This window comes from Borostomias antarcticus (genome assembly GCF_949987555.1).
Source record: "Borostomias antarcticus genome assembly, chromosome: 3".
NCBI lineage: Eukaryota > Metazoa > Chordata > Actinopteri > Stomiiformes > Stomiidae > Borostomias > Borostomias antarcticus.
This window is the reverse complement of record NC_140236.1, coordinates 22,960,783-22,985,425: the sequence shown is the minus strand read 5'-3', so window position 1 is coordinate 22,985,425 and position 24,643 is coordinate 22,960,783. Positions and strand designations below refer to the sequence as shown.

At 45.4% G+C, this 24,643-nt stretch overlaps 1 protein-coding gene across 1 annotated transcript in view; it reads right to left on the bottom strand.

Moving 5' to 3' along the window:
• Positions 1–24,643, bottom strand: part of myt1b (myelin transcription factor 1b) — a gene marked incomplete at both ends in the record, with an annotated part of 58,461 nt that overhangs the window by 6,839 nt on the left and 26,979 nt on the right. Inside the window, 4 exons of the mRNA XM_084436078.1 lie at positions 5,228–5,385; positions 5,551–5,787; positions 6,812–7,020; positions 7,445–7,659. Of these exons, the coding sequence (XP_084292204.1) occupies positions 5,228–5,385; positions 5,551–5,787; positions 6,812–7,020; positions 7,445–7,659 (819 nt within the window). The remainder of the gene's footprint in view (positions 1–5,227; positions 5,386–5,550; positions 5,788–6,811; positions 7,021–7,444; positions 7,660–24,643) is intronic.

Below are 24,643 nucleotides of genomic sequence, written 5' to 3'. Positions count from 1 at the left end.
AGTAATTTGGTGCAAATCTGATAATGTGTGTAGGAGTTATGAGGACTTCCTGTTTCACCAATAGGTGGCGCTATAAGTATGACGCAATACTGAAACATAGATCTGTTCAGGACCGAACCGTCATGAAGCGTGAGATATATCGGACAAATGGGATAATGTATGGAGGAGTTATGAGGACTTCCTATTTCACCAATAGGTGGCGCTATAAGTATGACGCAATACTGACACATAGATGTGTTCAGGACAGAACCGTCATGAAGCGTGAGATATATCGGACAAATCCGATAATGTATGGAGGAGTTATGGGGACTTCCTGTTTCACCAATAGGTGGCGCTATAAGTATGATGCAATACTGACACATAGATGTGTTCAGGACAGAACTGTCATGAAGCGTGAGATATATCGGACAAATTGGATAATGTATGTAGTAGTTATGAGGACTTCCTGTTTCACCAATAGGTGGCGCTATAAGTATGATGCAATACTGACACATAGATGTGTTCAGGACAGAACCGTCATGAAGCGTGAGATATATCGCACGAATCGGATAATGTATGTAGGAGTTATGAGGACTTCCTGTTTTACCAATAGGTGGCGCTATAACTGTTATAACCTGTTCGATGTTGGGTATAGGTCCAAGAGACATTTTAGTGTGTCTCGATGAACTACTTATGCCCACCGATTTTCGTTCGCCTACATCAAACTGAAAGGTGGGGCTCGCCATTTTAATTTTTCCAGGCGGCGCTCTTGAGCCGTTTTGCCACACCCATTTCCGTCACCCATGAATTATCAAATTTTTCACCGGGACTGACGTATCTGCAAAGTTTCATCCGTTTTCATCGATGTTTAGGCCGCCAAAAAGGCATTTGTTTGGGGAGGAGAATAATAATAATAACTAGTGCTGCGAGCAGCAGTGAGCGGGCCCTCGCACCCCACGCGGGTCGGGGTGTGGCGCCGTTCAAGGCTGTGCTATTTCGGTGTGCAGTACTGAGAGAAACTTCCTGTCACCAGTAGGTGGCGCTCTAGGCGTGACTCAATACCGAAGCATAGATGTGTTCAGGACGGTACCTTGATGAAGCGTGAGAAATGTTGAGTAAATCGGATAACGTATGTAGGAGTTATGAGGACTTCCTGTTTCACCAGTAGGTGGCGCTGTAAGTGTGACTCAATACCGACACATAGATGGGTTCAGAAGGCCACCTTTATGAAGCATCAGCAATTTGGTGCAAATCGGATGATGTATGCAGGACTTATGAGGACTTCCTGTTTCACCAATAGGTGGCGCTATACGTATGACGCAATACTGACACATAGATGTGTTCAGGACAGAACCGTCATGAAGCGTGAGCTATATCGGACAAATTGGATAATGTATGGAGGAGTTATGAGGACTTCCTGTTTCACCAATAGGTGGCGCTATAAGTATGACGCAATACTGACACATAGATGTGTTCAGGACAGAAACTTCATGAAGCGTGAGATATATCGGACAAATCGGATAATGTATGGAGGAGTTATGAGGACGTACTGGTTCACCAATAGGTGGCGCTATAAGTATGACGCAATACTGACACATAGATGTGTTCAGGACAGAACTGTCGTGAAGCGTGAGACATATCAGACAAATCGGATAATGTATGGAGGAGTTATGAGGACGTACTGTTTCACCAATAGGTGGCGCTATAAGTATGACGCAATACTGACACATAGATGTGTTCAGGACAGAACTGTCATGAAGCGTGAGACATATCGGACAAATCGGATAATGTATGGAGGAGTTATGAGGACGTACTGTTTCACCAATAGGTGGCGCTATAAGTATGACGCAATACTGACACATAGATGTGTTCAGGACAGAACTGTCATGAAGCGTGAGACATATCGGACAAATCGGATAATGTATGGAGGAGTTATGAGGACGTACTGTTTCACCAATAGGTGGCGCTATAAGTATGACGCAATACTGACACATAGATGTGTTCAGGACAGAACCGTCATGAAGCGTGAGCTATATCGGACAAATTGGATAATGTATGGAGGAGTTATGAGGACTTCCTTTTTCACCAATAGGTGGCGCTATAAGTATGACGCAATACTGACACATAGATGTGTTCATGACAGAACTGTCATGAAGCGTGAGACATATCGGACAAATCGGATAATGTATGGAGGAGTTATGAGGACTTCCTGTTTCACCAATAGGTGGCGCTATAAGTATGACGCAATACTGACACATAGATGTGTTCAGGACAGAACCGTCATGAAGCGTGAGATATATTGGACAAATTGGATAATGTATGGAGGAGTTATGAGGACTTCGTGTTTTATGGCGAAATGTCAAACTTTGGCGGGGCGCCACGGCAAGGGTGTTTGGTGAAAACTCAATTTTTTTGATAACTTTTGATCACAAAGGTCTTAAGATGAAGCTGACCCGATATGAAGTTGATCGGATGAAATCTGTAGGAGGAGTTCGTCGAAGTACGAGGCATGGAAATGGTCAAAACAAGGACAAAATGGCACATTAAGAGCAAAATGGCGGACTTCCTGTTGCATGTTGGGTATAGCTCCAAGAGACATTTAAGTGTGGCTCGATGAAATACATATGCCCACCGAATTTCGTTAGCCTACATCAAACTGAAAGGTGGGGCTCGCCATTTTAAACTTTCCAGGGGGCGCTCTTGAGCCGTTTTGCCACGCCCATTTCCGTCACCCATGAATTATCAAATTTTTCACCGGGACTGACGTATCTGCAAAGTTTCATCCGTTTTCATCGATGTTCAGGCCGCCTAAAAGGCATTTGTTTGGAGTAAAGGAGAAGGAGAAGAAGGAGAAGGAGAATAATAATCCTTCGAGTTTCAATAGGGCCTCGCACCGCCAGTGCTCGGGCCCTAACTAGGGCTGCGAGCAGCATTGAGCGGGCCCTCGCACTCCACGCGTGTCGGGGTGCGGCGCCGTTAAAGGGTGTGCTATTTCGGTGTCCAGTACTGAGAGAAACTTCCGGTCACCAGTAGGTGGCGCTCTAAGCGTGACTCAATACCGACGCATAGATGTGTTCAGGACGGTACCTTGATGAAGCATGAGAAATGATGTGTAAATCGGAAAATGTATGTAGGACTTATGATGACTTCCTGCTTGACCTGTAGGCGGCGCTATAAGTATGACTCAATGCTGACGCACAGATGTGTTCAGGATGCGACCTTCATCAAGCATGAGCAATATGGAGTAAATCGGATAACGTATGTAGGAGTTATGAGTACTTCCTCTTTCACCAGTAGGTGGCGCTGTAAGTGTGACTCAATACTGACGCATAGATGTGTTCAGAATGCGACCTTCATGAATCGTTAGCAATTTGGTGCAAATCGGACAATATATGTAGGAGTCATGAGGACTTCCTGTTTCACCAATAGGTGGCGCTATAAGTATGACGCAATACTGACACATAGATGTGTTCAGGACAGAACCGTCATGAAGCGTGAGATATATCGGACAAATCGGATAATTTATGGAGGAGTTATGAGGACTTCCTGTTTCACCAATAGGTGGCGCTATAAGTATGACGCAATACTGACACATAGATGTGTTCAGGACAGAACCGTCATGAAGAGTGAGATATATCGGACAAATTGGATAATGTATGGAGGAGTTATGAGGACTTCCTGTTTCACCAATAGGTGGCGCTATAAGTATGACGCAATACTGACACATAGATGTGTTCAGGACAGAACCGTCATGAAGCGTGAGATATATCGGACAAATTGGATAATGTATGGAGGAGTTATGAGGACTTCGTGTTTTATGGCGAAATGTCAAACTTTAGCGGGGCGCCACGGCAAGGGTGTGTGGTGAAAACTCAATTTTTTTGATAACTTTTGATCACAAAGGTCTTAAGATGAAGCTGACCCGATATAAAGTTGATCGGATGAAATCTGTAGGAGGAGTTCGTCGAAGTACGAGGCATGGAAATGGTCAAAACAAGGGGAAAATGGCACATTAAGAGCAAAATGGCGGACTTCCTGTTGCATGTTGGGTATAGCTCCAAGAGACATTTTAGTGTGGCTCGATGAAATACATATGCCCACCGAATTTCGTTCGCCTACATCAAACTGAAAGGTCGGGCTCGCCATTTTAAACTTTCCAGGGGGCGCTCTTGAGCCGTTTTGCCACGCCCATTTCCGTCACCAATGAAATATCCGATTTTCACCGGGCCTGATGTATCTGCAAAGTTTCATCCGTTTTCATCGATGTTTAGGCCACCAAAAAGGCATTTGTTTGGGGAGAAGAAGGAGAAGAAGGAGAAGGAGAATAATAATCCTTCGAGTTTCAATAGGGCCTCACACCGCCAGTGCTCGGGCCCTAATAATCCTTACAATTTCAATAGGGCCTCGCACCGCCAGTGCTCGGGCCCTAATAATAATCCTTCGAGTTTCAATAGGGCCTCGCACCGCCAGTGCTCGGGCCCTAATAATCCTTCGAATTTCAATAGGGCCTCGCACCGCCAGTGCTCGGGCCCTAACTAGGGCTGCGAGCAGCAGTGAGCAGGCCCTCGCACCCCACGCGTGTCGGGGTGTGGTGCCGTTAAAGGGTGTGCTATTTCGGTGTCCAGTACTGAAAGGAACTTCCTGTTTCACCAATAGGCGCTATAAGTATGACGCAATACTGACACATAGATGTGTTCAGGACAGAACCTTCATGAAGCGTGAGAAATATTGGACAAATCGGATACATGTGGCATCCTGAACACATCTGTGTGTCAGCATTGAGTCATACTTATAGCACCGCCTACAGGTCAAGCAGGAAGTCATCATTACTCTTATATACATTGTCCGATTTACAACATTTATCACCTCTTGACCAGGTTGCTTTTGAAAAAGAGATTCTGTATCTCAATAAGCTAACCTGGTTAAATAAAGGTCTAATACAAATTTTAAAAAATAAAAAAATCACGCTTCATCAAGGTACCGTCCTGAACACATCTATGCATCGGTATTGAGTCACGCTTAGAGCGCCACCTACTGGTGACAGGAAGTTTCTCTCAGTACTGGACACAGCTCGCAGCCCTAGTTTTAAGTTGCTTTGGATAAAAGCGTCTACTTAATGACTGCAATGTAATGACTGTAATATGTTTGTGTGTGTTTGTGTGTGTGTGTGCGTGTGTGTGTTTGTGTGTGCGTTTGTGTGTACGTTTGTGTGTGTGTTTATGTGTGTGTGTGTGTGTGTGTCACTCACAGCAGCAGGTCCTTCTTTCCGTCCTTGGCCTGGAACTTGACCTTGTAGTTGGGGGAGCTGACCTCCCCTGGGTACTTCCTGTCATCTGGGCCGTCCTGACCAATCATATCGCAGTCCTCGGGGTCGGACGAGGCGTACGATTGGCCTGTGTGCTCCATCTGACGACGCACACACACACGCACACACACACATGCACACACACACACGCACACACACACACACGCACACACACACACACACGCACACACATAAATGTATCTCTTGGCTGTTTCAGTATTCTGCAGCATCAGATAAACAGGGCTGGATGAGACCGGTATACTGACCTCCTCCATGTCCTCCTCCCGCTGCCGGTTGGGCTTGGTGTAGTCCAGAGGCCCCTCCCACTCCTCCTGCTTGTAGGCGTGGCCTAGGCGGGGCGAGGTCACGCCGGGGTGGAGGGAGGAGGAGGAGGAGGGGTCAGGTGAGCGCACCCCGGGGCTGGACACACTGCTCTCGCGCTTGATGGGCTTCTTCATGCTCAGGTCCAGCGTTCCGTTCTCGTCCACCTCGATGTCTAGGTTCTAGAGGGAGAGCAGAGGGGGGAACGGCCACAGTTACGGCGCCAGACAGCGGGGTGTTTCCAGATACTTTGGGCACGCTGGATTTCTATCTCCGGCACCCAGAGTTTCTACTGTTGCCAGACTGAAGAGATCCAGGGTCTTATGAGAATCCCGTCTACAGATTACTGATATAAAAGGCTGATAAAGAGACCAGCGATGGAAACTCATCCCAGAACGCCAACTCTATAACTCACGCATGCTGCCATTAATCTTCCCTTTTGATCCCCTACACCTCACATCAGGAGAGGGAAACATGATCAAGCAGTCTCTCACTGCACCATGGAGAACGCGTCTCACAATCACAATATGGGGGAAAGTTGTGCTCCAATTACGCCTTGTGTGTTCAGGGGGAGAGGAGAGAGGGAGGGAGGAGAGATACAGAGGTGACTTAAAAAAAGAGGAAGAGAGTGAAAGACTGTGGTTGAGAGACAGCAAGAGAGAGAGAGAGAGAGAGAGAGAGCAGGAGAGAGGATGAGAGAGAGAAAGAGAGGAAGAGAGAGAAAAGTGTTTGTCTGATAATGAAAGGCGATACCTGCTGGAGGAGTAGCCCAGAGAACTGGCTGCTGGCCAGATTCAATAACATGGTGAAGAGGATGGAGCGATGGAAAGAGGAGGCTGGGGGGGAGAAAATATTCAACTGCATCCCACCAGCACACTCCTCCTCCTCCCTGGGAGCGAAAGTGGCGTTGGGTGATGTAATCACGCCGTGGCGCTGATTCGCTCCGTGGTTGGCTGTGTGCTGGCAGGGCTGATTAGGACCGACAGAGGAACCCTCTCTGGCCCTCTGCCCTTCTCTCTCTCTCTCTCTCTCTCTCTCCAGCCCTCCTCTCTGTCAATTGTCTGTCTTCTGGGGTGTGTTTAGGTACCTTTCTGGTGTGCAGGTGTTGAGCTGTGTTAAGGTACCTTGCTGGTCAGGTGAATGGTGTTGACGTGTGTTTAGTTGACCTTGCTGGTCAGCTGAAGGTGTTGAGGTATGTTAAGCTACCTTGCTGGCCAGGGGGAGGTTCTTGGTGCTCAGGTTCTCAGGGTGTTCCCAGCAGCGTGTGGACAGGTTGAGGATGGCGGTGGCGGCCATGTGAGCGGCCTCTGCATCATGGGAGTAGTCGTAGGCAGACGAGGAGGAGGAGCTCTTGTTGCCATAGCCACCATGCAGGCTGAGACTGGGGGAGGAGGACTTGGGGAACGATTGTTTAGCTGCTGGGGGGGATAAAGAAAGAGCCAGTGGTATTACAATGTAATTATATATATAATAACATTACATTACAGTGATATAACAGACGCTTTTATCTAAAGTGACTTACAATAATTGCATTTAACGTAGGAAGTCAGTGTTCTACTACTCACCAGAAGTGCATCTCCTTTCTAAAACAAGTGACTAAGAGCATAATCTAGTGCTGAAGGCAAAGTGCAAGAATAGCAAAATATAAATACAATAAGTATTTTAAGAGGTAGGATCCTGGTAGTACTGCTTGATAATCACACTATATCATGTTATACATATTATACTATCCTGTACTGTATGCTAAACATTATATTTACACAAGTGTGTATGTGTTGATATTGTCCATGTATTTATTTGTTGTGTATTTGTAAATGGTATTGTCTAATGAAAACGTACTTTTGAAGGCTTTGGGTGATGTTTCGCTGGCGGCCATCTTTGGAGCCAGCATGCGCTTCCCGAACACCTGCACGTCGAAGCTGGCGTAGTCGAAGGACACCTTGGAGTACTTCTCCAGCTCTCTGGCCAGGTTGGCGCGGGGCGTACTGGGCACCATGCTGGGCCGGTACTGGCCAAACTGGGGCACCTCCAGCTGCTTCACAAAACACATGGGCCTGGGGGAGGTGAGAGAGAGAGGGAGGGAGGGGGCAGAGAAAGACGAGGTGGAGGGAAGAGAGAGAGAAAGAGACAGAGTGTACTTAGTAGGGGTGTGCCGGGCGCCCACTATTTGTATTTGACAGCTAATTATTCGTATTCGGAAGTGTAGAAGCTTGTAAAAGCTAGCCCAATTTGTGATATTCCCACTATTTCTTTCTTTCTTTCTTTATTATTATTAGGTGGGCTAGCTTGCAAGCTAGCCCAACTTGTGATATTCCCACTATTTCTTTCTTACTTATTAGGTGGGCTAGCTTGTAGAAGTTGATTCAGCATTCACACTATTGTTATCCAGTTCTTTATTAGTGTGAATGCTGCAAGCATTCACACTATTGTTATCCAGTTCTTTATTAGTGTGAATGCTGCAAGCATTCACACTATTGTTATCCAGTTCTTTATTAGTGTGAATGCTGCATGCATTCACACTATTGTTATCCAGTTCTTTATTATTAGTGTGAATGCTGCAAGCAAGGATGCTGTTGCTGCTACAGTTTAAACAGCTCATACACATATTCTACATTAAAACGTTCACAAAACTGTGCTGATTCGTATAATGTAAGTATCTAAGCCGTGTGCCTTATAGTTTTCTCTTTATGACGATTTGTTCGGCCCACCCTCTAACTTTTGAGCTGCTCATTTTGCATTTTTACCCTTTTTCTAACTCGTCACCATGCCTACAGTTTTTAACCTACATGGACAATTATACATAGAAATGTTCAGCAAGTTGTCAGGATTCCTACGGTGTCAATAGCTAAGCTGTAGCCATTATACTTTTTGAGAGAGAGCTGTCTGAAGCCAGCATGCCTTTCCATTGAAGTGAATGAGAGGATGCTCACAGTGTCAGTTGAGATTTGAATTTGGGGACACGCGCAGGCTCTCTGTACAGGCACCCTTTTATGACTACTGTGGTAGCATTCATATTCCTTCCTTCCATCCTTCCTTCCTTCCTTCCTTCCTATCTTCCATCCATCCTTCCTTCCTTCCTTCCTTCCTTCCTTATATTCAAAGAAATATTTAGAATGACACTTTTTCAGGCTGCAAACTCATATTAATATCTTTTCTCCTCTTTCAGCTATTTAACTCAATAAAACTATGAGTTATGATGAGTGGTCTAATCTATTTTTGAGTGTAGTGCTAGCAGTACTTATAACAAACACCTACTGCTTTTCACTGCTACTGCTTCTAACCTCAACTTCCATACAACCTCTACAGCTACTGCTCGGCCCCGGAGTGGGCTATAGACACATGGTCTCAAATGAGGGGTGCATGGGGATGGCCTGGCAATCACTGACCTGCCCCCCACAACCTCTGACCTGAGGGGGCGGAGTCTCGCCACCACGCTACTATCCACGCCACCGTCCCAACATCTCAGACCCTGAGTTGGCTAAAGATGCAGTTTACATGGTTGGGTGCATGTGGGTGGCCCGTGGAGCAGTAGACTGTCATCGACCGGCTCTGACCCGATGGGGCGGAGTCTCGTCACCACGCCACTAGCAGGCCACAGACACCACAACTAAGACCCTGAGTGAGCTACAGACACACAGTCTTCACTGGTGGGTGCAGGGAGATTGCCCGGATTTCAGTGCACTGCCCCCGACCGGCTCTGACCCGAGAGGGCGGAGTCTCGCCACCACGCCACTACCACGCCTCGGACCTCACAACACAGCCTCTGAGGTGGCTAGAGACACATGGTCTTCACTGGTGAAGGCAGGTGGGTAGCCCGGTGCGGCCTACACTGTCCACAACTGCCTGTGACTCGAGGGAGCGGAGTCTCGTCACCACGCCACTATCCACGCCACTGTCCCCACATCTCAGCCCCTGAGTGAGCTACAGACACACAGTCTTCACTGGTGGGTGCATGGAGATGGCCCTGATGTCAGTGCACTGCCCCCGACCTGCTCTGACCGGAGGGGGCAGAGTCTCGCCATCACGCCACTATCCACGCCATGGACTTCACAACACAGCCTCTGAGGTGGCTAGAGACACACAGCCTTCACTGGTGAAGGCAGGTGGGTAGCCCGGCACGGCCTACAGTGTCCACGACTGGCTCTGACTCAAGGGGGCGGAGTCTCGCCACCACGCCACTATCCACGCCACAAACACCACAACTAAGACCCTGAGTGAGCTACAGACACACGGTCTTCACTGGTGGGTACAGGGAGATTGCCCGGACGTCACTGCACTGCCCCCAACCTGCTCTGACCGGAGGGAGCGGAGTCTCGCTATCACGCCACTATCCATGCCACCAACCTCACAACACAGCCTCTGAGGTGGCTAGAGACACACGGTCTTAACTGGTGAAGGCAGGTGGGTAGCCCGGTGTGGCCTATACTTTCCATGAGCGGCTCTGACCCAAGGCGGCGGAGTCTCGCCACCACGCCACTACCACGCCACGGACCTCACAACACAGCCTCTGAGGTGGCTAGAGACACATGGTCTTCGCTGGAGGGTGCATGGAGATTGCCAAGAGGTCACTGTACTGTCCCCGACGGGTTGTGACCCAAGGAGGCGGAGTCTTGCCACCTCGCCACTATCCACGCCACAGACCCCACAACTCAGCCTCTGAGTGAGCTAGAGACAAACGGGCTTCAACAGTGGGTGCAAGGAGATTGCGCAGAGGTCAATGCACTGCCCCGGACCGGCTCTCACTCGAGGGGGTGGAGTCTTTCCACCACGCCACTATCCACGCCATGGACCACAGAACTCAGCCCATGTGGGCTAGAGACACACGGTGTTCACCATCTGGTGCATAGAGATTGCCCAGAGATCACTGTACTGTCCCCGACAGGCTTCCAAGCTTTTAAGCTATACATGCCATCACTTATTCCATCTTTCAGCTTTGACAGTATTACTCTATTGCTCATCTTTCAAGCTAAAGGCTCAGTTCACGGCTTAAACTACTCAGGTTGAAAGTTTAAAAGTATTTAAGTTCTTAGCTTCTTTAGGTAATGCAGTTCCAATTCTGCCAGTTTCACATTTCAGCTAAGCTTCCAGGTTTTCCAGCCTACAAGCTTTTTAGCAATATATTCCATCATTTATTCCATGTTCCAGCTTTGACAGTATTAGAGTTTATCTTCCAGCTTTTGTAGCAATGTATTTAAGTTTTTAGCTTCTTTAGGCAATGCAATTCCGCTTCCAATTCTGCCAGTTTCACATTTCAGCTTCCAGGTTTTTCAGCTTCCAATCTTTTGAGCAATACATTCCATCATTACAGTGTAACAGTTTATCTTCCAGCTTTTGTATCAATGTATTTAAGTTCTTAGCTTCTTTATGTAATGCACTTCAGCTTCCAATTCTGCCAGTTTCACAGTTCAGCTAAGCTTCAAGGTTTCAGCTTCCAGGCTTTTCAGCTTTCAGGATTTTCAGCTTCCAGGATTTTCAGCTGTTCAGGTGTGATGCATTTGACATTTCAGATTTTTTCACATTCATGCATTTTCAGCAATGCTTTTGCTATTCCATTCAGCTGCTCAGCATTCACATGCATTTTCTGCAGGAAATGCAATTTTCTAGTTATTATTCCACTTCCGTACGTTTTTTGGCTCTCTGTAGCTCCTTCATACTTTAAGCTACAGAAACCATTCAACTATCAAAATGTTCAGCTTGTTAAGGACACGATGGGACCTCTTTCAGATTTTTAATACCTTTAATACTTTTTAAAATATTCAGCTTTTTCAACTTTTTTTTTGAATGGAAGTCAATGGGGGAGTTTTGAAAACTTCTTCAGCCTTCAACTCCTTCATACTTTGAGCTACAGAAACCATTCAACTATCAAAATGTTCAGCTTGTTAAGGTCTTTATGGCATATCTTTCAGATTTTTTATATCTTTCATACTTTTCAAAATATTCAGCTTTTCTCAAAATAAATTTACAATAGAAGTCTATGGCAGACCCTGAAACCCCTTGTCAGCTTTGAAACCTATCTCCTCCTTCATTTTTTGTGCTAGAAACCTCCTTCAAAGTTTAAAATGTTCAGGACCTTTAGCTGAGTATAGGATCCATTCAGATTTTTTTTAAATCCTTATAGTTTTTATGTAATTTAAGTTTGTTTTGGACCCTTTTTAAGATTGAAGTGAATGTGTGGAATGTTCAGTTTCTAGAGTGTAGCAGTTCGTATTTTGAAAACATCTACATGTTTTGTAAACTGCTGTCGCTCCTACAGTTTTAACAGCTCATACACATATTCGACATTAAAACGTTCACACAACTGTGCTGATTCGTACAATGTAAGTATCTAAGCCGTGTGACTTATAGTTTTCTCTGTATGACAATTTGTTCGGCAACTGCGCTCTCCATTGAAACATATGGGCCCACACTGACTTTTGAGCTGCTCATTTTGCATTTTTACCCTTTTTCTAACTCGTCGCCATGGCTACAGTTTTTAAGATACACGGACATATCATAGCCTAAAATGTTCTGCATTTTCTCAGGATTCCTATGGTGTCAATATCTAAGCTGTGACCTTTATACTTTTTGAGAGAGAGCTGTCTGAAGCCGGCATGCCTTTCCATTGAAGTGAATGAGAGGATGCTCACAGTGTCAGTTGAGATTTGAATTTGGGGACACGCGCAGGCTCTCTGCCCCCAACAACCTCTGACCTGAGGGGGCGGAGTCTCGCCACCACGCCACTATCCACACCACTGTCCCCACATCTCAGACCCTGAGTTGGCTAAAGATGCAGTTTTCACGGTTGGGTGCATGTGGGTGGCCCGGGGAGCAGTAGACTGTCCTCGACCGGCTCTGACCCGATGGGGAGGAGTCTCGTCACCACGCCACTGTCCCCACAACTAAGACCCTGAGTGAGCTACGGACACACGGTCTTCACTAGTGGGTGCATGGAGATTGCCCGGATGTCAGTGCACTGCCGCCGATCTGCTCTGACCGGAGGGGGCGGAGTCTCGCCATCACGCCACTAACACGCCACAGACCTCACAACACAGCTTCTGAGGTGGCTAGAGACACACGGTCTTCACTGGTGAAGGCAGGTGGGTAGCCCGGCACGGCCTACACTGTCCAAGACCGGCTATGACCCAAGGGGGCGGAGTCTCGCCACCATGCCACTATCCACGCCACAGACACCACAACTAAGACCCTGAGTGAGCTACAGACACACAGTCTTAACTGGTGGGTATAGGGAGATTGCCCGGATGTCACTGCACTGCCCGCGACCTGCTCTGACCCGAGGGGGCGGAGTCTCGCCATCACGCCACTACCACGCCACATACCTCACAACACAACCTCTGAGGTGGCTAGAGACACACGATCTTCACTGGTGAAGGCAGGTGGGTAACCCGGTGCGTTCTACACTGTCCACGACCGGCTCTGACTCGAGGGGGCAGAGTCTCGCCTCCACGCCACAGACACCACAACTAAGACCCTGAGTGAGCTACAGACACACAGTCTTCACTGGTGGGTGCACGGAGATGGCCCGGATTTCAGTGCACTGCACTCGACTGGCTCTGACCCGAGGGGGCGGAGTCTCGCATCACGCCACTATCAATGCCACGGACCTCACAACACAGCCTCTGAGGTGGCTAGAGACACACAGTGTCTGAAGGCGGGTAGGTGGCGCGGAGAGGGGTACACTGTCCTCGACCAGCTCTGACCTGAGGGGGCGGAGTCTCGCCACCACGCCACGGACACCACAACCCAGCCCGAGTGGGCTAGAGACACATGATCTTCACGGGTGGGTGCATGGAGATTGCCAAGAGGTCACTGTACTGTCCCCGACAGGTTGTGACCCAAGGAGGCGGAGTCTCGCCACCACGCCACTATCTACACCACAGACCCCACAACTCAGCCCGAGTGAGCTAGAGACACACGGTCTTCACCAAGGAGATTGCCCGGAGGTCAATGCACTGCCCCTGACCAATGGTGACCAAGGGGGCGGAGTCTTTCCACAATGCCACTATCCACACCATAGACCAAAGAACTAAGCCCACGTGGGCTAGAGACACATGGTCTTCACCGTTGGGTGCATAGAGATTGCCCAGAGGTCACTGTACTGTCCCTGACAGTCTTCCAAGCTTTTAAACTATCCGTTCCATCATTTATTCCATCTTTCAGCTTTGACAGTATTACTCTATTGTTCATCTTTCAAGGTCAAGGCTCATTTCAAGGCTTAAACTACTCAGGTTGAAAAGTTTAAAAGTATTTAAGTTCTTAGCTTCTTTAGGTAATGCAGTTCCAATTCTGCCAGTTTCACATTTCAGTTAAGCTTCCAGGTTTTCCAGCCTACAAGCTTTTTAGAAATATATTCCATCATTTATTCCGTTACAGCTTTGACAGTATTACAGTTTATCTTCTGGCTTTTGTAGCAATGTATTTAAGTTTTTAGCCTCTTTAGGCAATGCAGTTCAGCTTCCAATTCTGCCAGTTTCATATTTCAGCTAAGCTTCCAGGTTTTTCAGCTTCCAATCTTTTTAGCAATACATTCCATCATTACAGTGTAACAGTTTATCTTCCAGCTTTTGTAGCAATGTATTTAAGTTCTTAGCTTCTTTATGTAATGCACTTCAGCTTCCAATTTTGACGGTTTCACAGTTCAGCTAAGCTTCAAGGTTTTTCAGCTTCCAGGATTTTCAGCAGTTCAGGTTTGATGCATTTGACATTTCAGATTTTTCACATTCATGCATTTTCAGCAATGCTTTTGGTATTCCGTTCAGCTGCTCAGCATTCACACGCATTTTCTGCAGGAAATGCAATTTTCTAGTTTTTTTTTTTACTTCTTCCGTACGTTTTTTGGCTCTCTGTAGCTCCTTCATACTTTGAGCCACTTAAACCATTCAAGTATCAAAATGTTCAGCTTGTTAAGGACATGCGCAGAATCCTTTCAGATTTATTATACCTTTTATACTTTTTAAAATATTCAACTTTTTCAACAATTGTTTTGAATGGAAGTCAATGGGGGAGTTTTGAAACCTTCTTCAGCCTTCAACTCCTTCATACTTTGAGCTACAGAAACCATCAACCACCAAACTATCAAAATGTTCAGCTTGTTAAGGTCTTTATGGGATATCTTTCAGATTTTTAATAACTTTCATACTTTTTAAAATATTCAGCTTTTTTCAACAATTTTTTACAATGCCTTTCCATTGAAGTGAATGAGAGGATGCCCACAGTGTCAGTTGGGATTTGAATTTGGGGACACGCGCAGGCTCTCTGTACAGGCACCCTTTTATGACTACTGTGGTAGCATTCATATTCCTTCCTTCCATCCTTCCATCCTTCCATCCTTCCTTCCATCCTTCCGTCCATCCTTCCTTCCATCCTTCCTTCCGTCCGTCCGTCCGTCCGTCCGTCCTTCCTTCCTTCCTTCCTTCCTTCCTTCCTTCCTTCCTTCCTTCCTTCCTTCCTTCCTTCCTTCCTTCCTTCCTTCCTTCCTAGCTTCCTTCCTACCTTCCTTATAATAAATATTCAGAATGACACTCTTTTTCAGGCTGTATATTAATACCTTTTCCACTCTTTCAGCTATTGAACTCAATAAAACTATGAGTTATGATGAGTGGTTAAATTGAAGTGAATGAGAGGATGCCCACAGTGTCAGTTGGGATTTGAATTTGGGGACACGCGCAGGCTCTCTGTACAGGCACCCTTTTATGACTACTGTGGTAGCATTCATATTCCTTCCTTCCATCCTTCCATCCTTCCTTCCATCCATCCACCACGCCACTATCCACGCCATGGACCACAGAACTCAGCCCATGTGGTCTAGAGACACACGCTCTTCACCGTCTGGTGCATAGAGATTGCCCAGTGGTCACTGTACTGTCCCGACAGGCTTCCAAGCTTTTAAGCTATACATTCCATCATTTATTCCATCTTTCAGCTTTGACAGTATTACTCTATTGCTCATCTTTCAAGCTAAAGGCTCAGTTCAAGGCTTAAACTACTCAGGTTGAAAAGTTTAAAAGTATTTAAGTTCTTAGCTTCTTTAGGTAATGCAGTTCCAATTCTGCCAGTTTCACAGTTCAGCTAAGCTTCCAGGTTTTCCAGCCTACAAGCTTTTTATCAATAAATTCCATAATTTATTCCATGCTTCAGCTTTGACAGTATGACAGTTTATCTTCCAGCCTTTGTAGCAATGTATTTAAGCTTTTAGCTTATTTAGGCAATGCAGTTCAGATTCCAACTCTCCCAGTTTCATATTTCAGCTAAGCTTCCAGGTTCTTCAGCTTCCAATATTTTTAGCTATACATTCCATAATTACAGTGTAACAGTTTATCTTCCAGCTTCTGTAGCAATGTATTTAAGTTCTTAGCTGCTTTATGTAATGCACTTCAGCTTCCAATTCTGCCAATTTCACAGTTCAAATAAGCTTCAAGGTTTTTCAGCTTCCAGGCTTTTCAGCTTTCAGGATTTTCAGCCGTTCAGGTGTGATGCATTTGACATTTCAGATTTTTCACATTCATGCATTTTCAGCAATGCTTTTGCTATTCCGTTCAGCTGCAAATATTCACACATTTTGTAAATTGCTGGCACTCCTACAGTTTTGAAAGCTCACACACATATTATACATCAAAACATTCACACAACTGTGCTGATTCATACAATGTAAGTATCTAAGCTGTGTGACTTATAGTTTTCACGGTATGACGATTTGATTGGCAACTGTGCTCCTCATTGAAACATATGGTGCCGGACTCTAACTTTTGAGCTGCGAATTTGGCATTTTTACCCCTTTTCTAACTTGTCGCCATGCCTACAGTTTTAACAGCTCATACATATATTATACATCAAAATGTTCACACAGCTGTGCTGATTCGTACAATGTAAGTATCTAAGCTGTGTGACTTACCATTTTTGAGGTATGACGATTTGTTCGGCAACTGCGCTCCCCATTTAAACATATGGTGCCGGACTCTAACTTTTGAGCTGCTAATTTTGCATGTTTACCCTTTTTCTAACTTGTTGCCATGCCTACAGTGTTTAAGCTATACGGGCATATTATACATAGAAATGTTCTGCAAGTTCTCAGGATTAATATGGTATCAATATATAAGCTGTAACATTTATAGTTTTCGCGATAGAGCTGTCTGAAGCGGACCATGTCTAGGATCAGAGTGTCAGTTGGGATTAGAGTGTTGGCAGCTGTTGCTTTTTTTGAATTTGTGTGCATGTGCAGCCTCTCTTAAAGGTACAGGCACCCTATTATAACTAATGTGGTAGCACAGAACTCAGCCAAAGTGGAATAGAGACACATGAACTTCACCGGTGGAGGCCGGTGGGTAGCCCGGTGAGAAGTACACCGTCCCTGACTGGCTATGACCAAAAGGGGCGGAGCCTCGCCACCACGCCACTATTCACGCCACCGAACCCACTTTTCAGCCCCTGAGTGGGCTAGAGACACACATTGGGACACAGGCCCAGTCCCAATGTCCCCCCTAAACCCTCAAGCCCTGAGCCCTCACAGACTTATTGACGTCACCTGGTGAAGTGATCGAGTGTGAGAGGCTGCAAGGGCTCGAATTGGTATAACAAGGAATGGGACAGCACTTGTGACATCACATTACGTTGACGTGAAAACATATGTGACAGCGGCTGGTGATTTGGTCCGCAACTCGGCAAACCCCGAAATGCGCTAGAGGGCAAAATACATAAAAAAACGTTTTTTTTCGTTTTTTGTTTTATTTTGTATTACCAAAGTTGAAGTTGTGAAGAACCCACTTACTATAACAGACAACAGTTTTAGGTTCACGAAATACGTTTAATTAGTCTGCAAACTAAGCTCGTTTTTAGCTGATTTCGAGCCGGACTTGGGGGCGGGCAGATCGATTAGCATGATTTGGTTTCATTGGCTATTGCTTCCGGGTTCTCTGCCCCCCCACGCCGGCTTTGTTTACATTCAGTCCTGCAGGATGCTACAGCTTTTGCTAAAGAGAAGACGGGGATGGCATCCAGGACATGGAAAGAGTTTTAAGAGCAGCTAAAACTCCAGCAGAGCAGGACTCGTTCGTACACGGAGTTTATTCTTGATGACCTGTGATACAGAGATGACTGTATCAGCAAAGCCAGTTGCTACCAAGCGAACGCGAACGACGTAGCAGATTCACACCACTGCCAAGCATTCTGCTTTGCTTTGGGGTAAGCTGATCTTTATACTACCTGTGCTGTTTACATTACATTAACGTTAGTCGTTTAGCAGAAGCTCCTTTCTAAACAAGTGACTAAGTCTAGCTAGCATAACAAACTAACAAAGGCTAGCTAGCTAACGTTAGCTAACATGCTAGTTAGCTGAGCTAGCCCTTTGTTCCTAAACTAGCCAGCGTGGCAGCTAATATCGAGCTAGGTAGCTATATTATAGAGAGAAACAGAATGAGAGAGCATGAGAGCTATGGTAGTCTGACACCTTTGTTTTTTGTTTTGGTTACAGGATGAGCAAAAAGGTGAGGATTTGCAGCTCTCCCTGGGCCCCTCCATACCAGCCAGCAAGAAGATCACTATGCACTACAGCTTTGATTTTGCACAACAGGTGAGAATACGTTCATCCTATCATGCATTAGCTAGTCTATTTAATCAACACATTCTGGTACTATTTTATCTATATGGAGTGCCAGTACTGTGGGCAATAGTTTAATGTACTTTATTGCTTCTATTCTATTGCCGTTTTGATACTGAGAGACCTGGCATGGTTGTGGCCAGAGAACACCGTGATGCACCGGCAGTCGAGTTTCAGCTGCTGCGCAAGCCTGATGTCCTGCCCCCCAGAGAAGGTCTTCTTGTGCAAGCCCCACCCGGACTGGACATGGCCAGACAGACGTATCTCTTTGACAAGATCAGAGAGTTCTGTTCTGATGAGGGACGAGACGTCACATGTCCCCCGCCAAACTCCACAGCAGCTCAGAACAAGACTGTCCGCTTGTAGATTCACTGCAGATCATCAGGACGGACAGCACTGCCGGAGAAAGGCCACAGCCTTTCCTGTTTTCCTGTTTGTATACTGAAGCGTTGCTTGTTCTCTTGCACAGACTTGCCCACACTTGCACAGACTGCATTGTTAGAATATTGAATACTGAGCTGAGTACTGTTGTTATTACCTTGAGTATTGAGCTGGGGACTGTTATTACTTTTTTGTACACTTGATCACAATGAACACTATGCACCTTGTCTATAAAACAGACAACTGACTGTACACTTTAACACTTAGACAGTTGCCTTTTTTTGTACACTTAACTACTTATGCTTGTTCTTTATATCATGTATGTGACAATAAAGAACGTTAAATTTGAACTTCATCTTATATTGTTCTTAACTGCATTCACAACACAAGATTAATACTGACTCAGAGTGTGGGGTCATCAGTGAGAGAGCACCTCACTTGGCAGCCACTCTCAGTTAATACCCCAAGTTGACAGCCACTCTGACAGATAATGACAGATCGTCCAGTGGGGGAGTGGCTGGGGGAGGGGTTACCAGGCCATTGTTCACGCCCATTACCTGGCAGTCAGAGGTGTGAAAATGTTGGAGAACTTTGGAGGGAGATTTCTCAGCTAAGTTGATTTGGCAGTACTCGCATTCAAATAAGCATATCTTCTTCAAATATGTTCAGATTTCAATGTATGAGACCTCATTTGAAAGCTTACAATCTGCACTTTCATAATCTGTAAAAAACTGAAAAATGAAAATGCCTAGTTGAGGACCAAATTACCAGCGGCGGTCACATATTTCTTACTATTGTGGGCGTGGGGCTTTTTTTTTAAATCAATTTGTAAATTGTACATGTTTTTCTTGTAGGCCTTCGTGTAAATTAATTTTGGCTGAGTCAAATCCCCTTTACATTATCAGAACTCTCTGTGTTACCCTCAAAACATTTGTTCAACTTGAAATCATTTCATTTTGTGGTCATATGCGATCGCATCTGCGATCAAATATCAACCCAACCCAGTATTTGTTAGTAGGATCGCATCGATCCTACATTACTGCCTGTGATTCTTGTTTGTGATGAATCCAAAAGTATTAACTTAAGAATGATAATATATTATGTATACACATTCCTGCACCTCACAACTCTTTCCATATTCATGTTGGAAATCTCAATTCAAAGAACACTGCACCGAAATGGGTAATTAATGTCATACTGCTTTTAACTGGGCAATCATATGATTTAGAGCAACAGAAATCGATGTAAATTATAACCATAGCCTACATATTTTTAAACAAATCACATTATACAAACCCATGGGGTTAATAACCCATACTTAAAAATAATGAAACCAAATTAATTATAAGGCTACTTGTGCAGATAAGCAAGTCCAGCTGAAAACATGAAAACATATTTTGTTCTGTAACGTGAACGTTACGGTTGGTTGATCTGTCCGTGCTTGTTTATTGGCTGTTCTTCAGGTAACCCCGTGTTTCACGTCACGACGCTATGAACTGTGGGTAATTCCCTTGGGCTAAGTCTGCAGAAATGCAGACTTACGGGAAGGGGCCATAAAGGGCTCAAAATGGCTGCCGGAGAGCCCTCACGCACTTGCCGAGTTGACATTGGGACACCCCTAAGCCCTCGCGGACTTCGCGGGAGCGCGCTCTTAAGTCTGCGAGTCTGCAAGGGTGGACATTGGGACTGGGCCACAGTCTTCAATGGTGGATGCATGGAAATTGCCTGGAGGTCACTGTTCTGTCCCCGACTAGCTGTGAACCAAGGGGGCGGAGCCTAACCAGTACGCCACTATTCACGCCATGGGCCCCACAACTCAGCCCCTTAGTTGGCCAGAGACACACGGTCTTCACCAGTGGAGTCAGGTAGGTGGCCCGGAGAGGGGTACACTGTCCCCGACTGGCTCTAACCTGAGGGGGCGGAGTCTCACCACCATGCCACTATCCATGCCACGGGCCCCACAACTCAGCCCCTGAGTGGGCTACAGACACATGGTCTTCAAAGGTGCGGGCGGGTAGGTGGCCCGGAGAGGGGTACACTGTCCCCGACCAGCTCTGACCTGAGGGGGCGGAGTCTCCCCACCACGCCACTGTCCACGCCACAGACCCCACAATTCAGCCCCTGAGTGGGCTAGAGACGCACGGTCTTCGGCAGTGGGTGCATGGAGATTGCCCGGTCCATAGTAGTTCTAGCAATAGCTGTTACTTACAGCTGCAGCAGCTATCCCACCTCACATTTTCTCCAGGAAATGTACTTTCTAGTTATGAAGTATAATTCCTCCTCATCATCCTGTATGTTTTTATTTTAACAAACTATGAAGTGTCAGAACCCCACCACCACCATTAACTGGGGGGACATTCTACATTTAGTCAGAATTAAACTGAAAAACATTTTTCTAAATCAAAATATAGGTCCTCATAGCAACTTTGCTAAAACAGCTATAGTAGCTCTATTTCTCCTGTGTCATAATATCTAATTTATTATCTGTTTATTATTGTTATATCAGAGATAAGGACTTTGATTATAGCCTATCTGGACTACTCTATTGTGCTGATAACTGAACGGCATGGATCAAACATTTGATCAGTTGTGTTTCAGTTGTTAAAATATAGCCTACATTCATAATTGTTTCATATTTCAAAATAGCCGGATATTATATAGGCTAGTGAGAGGCTGAGCAGCTGAAATAGCTAGCGTTAGCTAGATATACTACACTGAGCTAACAAGCTATAGCTACCTGTCCTCCTCTGCTCAAACAAACGCTACAGTTCACATAGGCTATTGCAGCAGGTAGGCTACGACAAGAAAACCAATAACTGTCTCAATAAACCAGTTAACTAGGGACAAAAGCCCTCGGTGCTGCTTACGTTCGTTGCCTGCCTACTATCTGGCTCCTCAGCGCGCTCCAAACTTTCTCTCCCTCTCCGCGTTGTCTAGACCTCTAGACAGACAGCAGGTGCGAGACTGCAAGCGCGTGCGCCTCTCTCTCGTACCCTGTCTCTCTCTCTCTCTCTCTCTCTCTCTCTCTCTCTCCCTCGTCCTGTCATGTCAACAAGCCATGGATGTATTATAAGAACTGGATACAGCCACTCCATTCACTGGCCGCTATCAACAATGAAGCCCTATTGAACCGCGCCATCTTGGCAAATTTGTAGTCATTTGACTATTTCCGGTGACTTTTGACTTGCGCAGTTGTGCTTTTCTGGCCTTCCGGTGACTTTTGACTTGCGCAGTTGAGCTTCTCTGGCCGACGCGCGTCCACGAAAAAGTTCACATTTATCTGAAATGTAGACGCACGTTCCCGGCTCTCTCGGCTCTCCCCGCTTTGATTTAGCAATGAAAACCGGCTTGCATATTAACCTGTTTTTGTCAAATATATCAATTGGAGAAATTATTTTTTCATCCAGGCATCTTAGTTTTAACAGGTTAAATATAACTGAACATGTTTCGTTTGCTAGTAGATGGTATTCATTCCGTTCGCGATAACGTTATTGCAGCCAGGCTAAATTCCTCCAGGGAGCCAGTGACCGGCGAGTTGAAGAGCTTCACTCCCCGCCAGCAGGAGCATTGGCCGCGGCTACCGCATCTCGGATAACCCGCTGAGTTCCTGGCTGCTATTTCACACTCGCCCTTGATCAATCCCAATACCGATCCATGGTAATAATGAATCAATCGTTCAGATCAGATCGGCAGTGCTGCATGCATGTTACAACATCATTGTTAGCTTTATTAACATAACCATAGCCTACATTTATCTCTCTAACGTTAGGCTATCCATCTTACACCAGTCGGCCATTCGATAGCTGGAAGCGGTCAACGCCAACGTTGACTGAAAACACCCAAACTCAGTGTATCGTTTCATCTTCATGCTACACATCAACTCCTTTACATTGTATGTGAATAAATTCCTGTTATTCTAAAAATATCCCATTTCTGTCCATTCCTGGAAAAGGCTAATAATTGCTGTCAAATGATCACTCCAGTTTATCAACGTATCCCACTACCATTTCAACTATGCACAGGAGATTGTCTTATATATATATGTGTGTGTATGGAGCAATTGTTTTTAATGTCCGACTTTTGTCTGTGCTGTTCAGTAAATGTGCATCTGTCCTAATTTATTGTAGCCTATCTACTACACAACCTAGTTCAAATTTATGAATCTCCCGCGGCGTGATCATTTCCAAACCAAATTGCGGGGGGGGGGGCATTAAAAGCATTACAAATTAGACATTAAAAGCATTAAAACGAAATGTGAAACAGCATGACAACATACATATTCCTTGATTATTTGTATGCTGTGTTGTCCCGTCTGAGTTTGTCCTGTTCGTGATTGGTCTCGTGTTCCCACTCGATAGGCTTGCACCTTGACGTTGGTGAGTGGGCTTTAAACCAAGACGGGCTGTATGTGTATGTGTGTATGTATGTGGTTTGTGTGTCATATTCTATTATTGAAATGTAATAACAGAAACAGTGTGCCTCCTCTTATCCTCACAGCTCAAGCCATTTTTAGGAGACCAGTTCACACCTCAACCAGACCTGCTGCTGTTTAGGACCTGCTTTAAGCCCTTTTTTGTGGTGTCCGTTTTCTGTGTTCTGTGTCAAGTAAGCCAACCCACCTTCAATGCAGTGTAGCCTCCACATTTGAATGGTTACAGCAGTCTTGTCGTCTACAAGCAACAGTCTCTGGCTTTGCATGGCAATTTATGTAGTATCATCCGAGTTCTACAAATGCTGTACTTTTTTGTACTGTAAGTAACCCCTCAATTATTCAATTTTACTGGGGAGCAGTGACCATAGCCTACTTGCCAACCCTCCTGACTTCCGCGGGAGATTCATAAATTTGAACTAGGTTGTGTAGTAGATAGATAGGCTACAATAAATTAGGACAGATGCACATTTACTGAACAGCACAGACAAAAGTCGGACATTAAAAACAATTGCTCCATACACACATATATATATATATATATAATGTTTCACATTTCGTTTTAATGCTTTTAATGTCTAATTTGTAATGCTTTTAATGCTCCCCCCCCCCCCCCGCAATTTGGTTTGGAAATGCTCCCTATTTCTGAGGTCCCAAGGTTGGTGAGTATGGCAAGCTATAAGCTATTAATACAAGCATACCGCTCAAAAAGGGCTTAATACATACAACAAACTGATCAGGCTAATCATTTTTTAATGAAAATGACCACAAGACAACCTCCTGTGCATAGTTGAAATGGTAGTGGGATACGGTGATAAACTGGAGTGATCATTTGACAGCAATTATTAGCCTTTTCCAGGAATGGACAGAAATGGGATATTTTTAGAATAACAGGAATTTATTCACATACAATGTAAAGGAGTTGATGTGTAGCATGAAGATGAAACGATACACTGAGTTTGGGTGTTTTCAGTCAACGTTGGCGTTCACCGCTTCCATTTATCGAATGGCTGACTGGTGTAAGATGGATAGCCTAACGTTAGAGAGATAAATGTAGGCTATGGTTATGTTAATAAAGGTAACAATGATGTTGTAACATGCATGCAGCACTTCCGATCTGATCTGAACGATTGATTCATTGTTACCATGGATCGGTATTGGGATTGATCAAGGGCGAATGTGAAATAGCAGCCAGGAACTCAGCGGGTTATCCGAGATGCGGTAGCCGCGGCCAAAGCTCCTGCTGGCGGGGAGTGAAGCTCTTCAACTCGCCTGTCACTGGCTCCCTGGAGGAATTTAGCCTGGCTGCAATAACGTTATCGCGAACGGAATGAATACCATCCACTAGCAAACAAAACATGTTCAATTATATTTAACCTGTTAAAACTAAGATGCCAGGATCAAAAAATAATTTCTCCAATTGATATATTTGACAAAAACAGGTTAAAGGAAAATGCTCGTTTTTGACAACCTGGACCTTATTTACGACATATTATAAGAAGTTTGACTCACCCAGATCACTTTTGTGTTGTTCGGAGGCCTGTAGAAGAAATTTAAAATCCAGCGCGAGCCAGTATATCCATGTAATGGCGGCGCACGGGGCAAAGGGAATGCAGTTTCTCAAAATCCATTTTCGGCC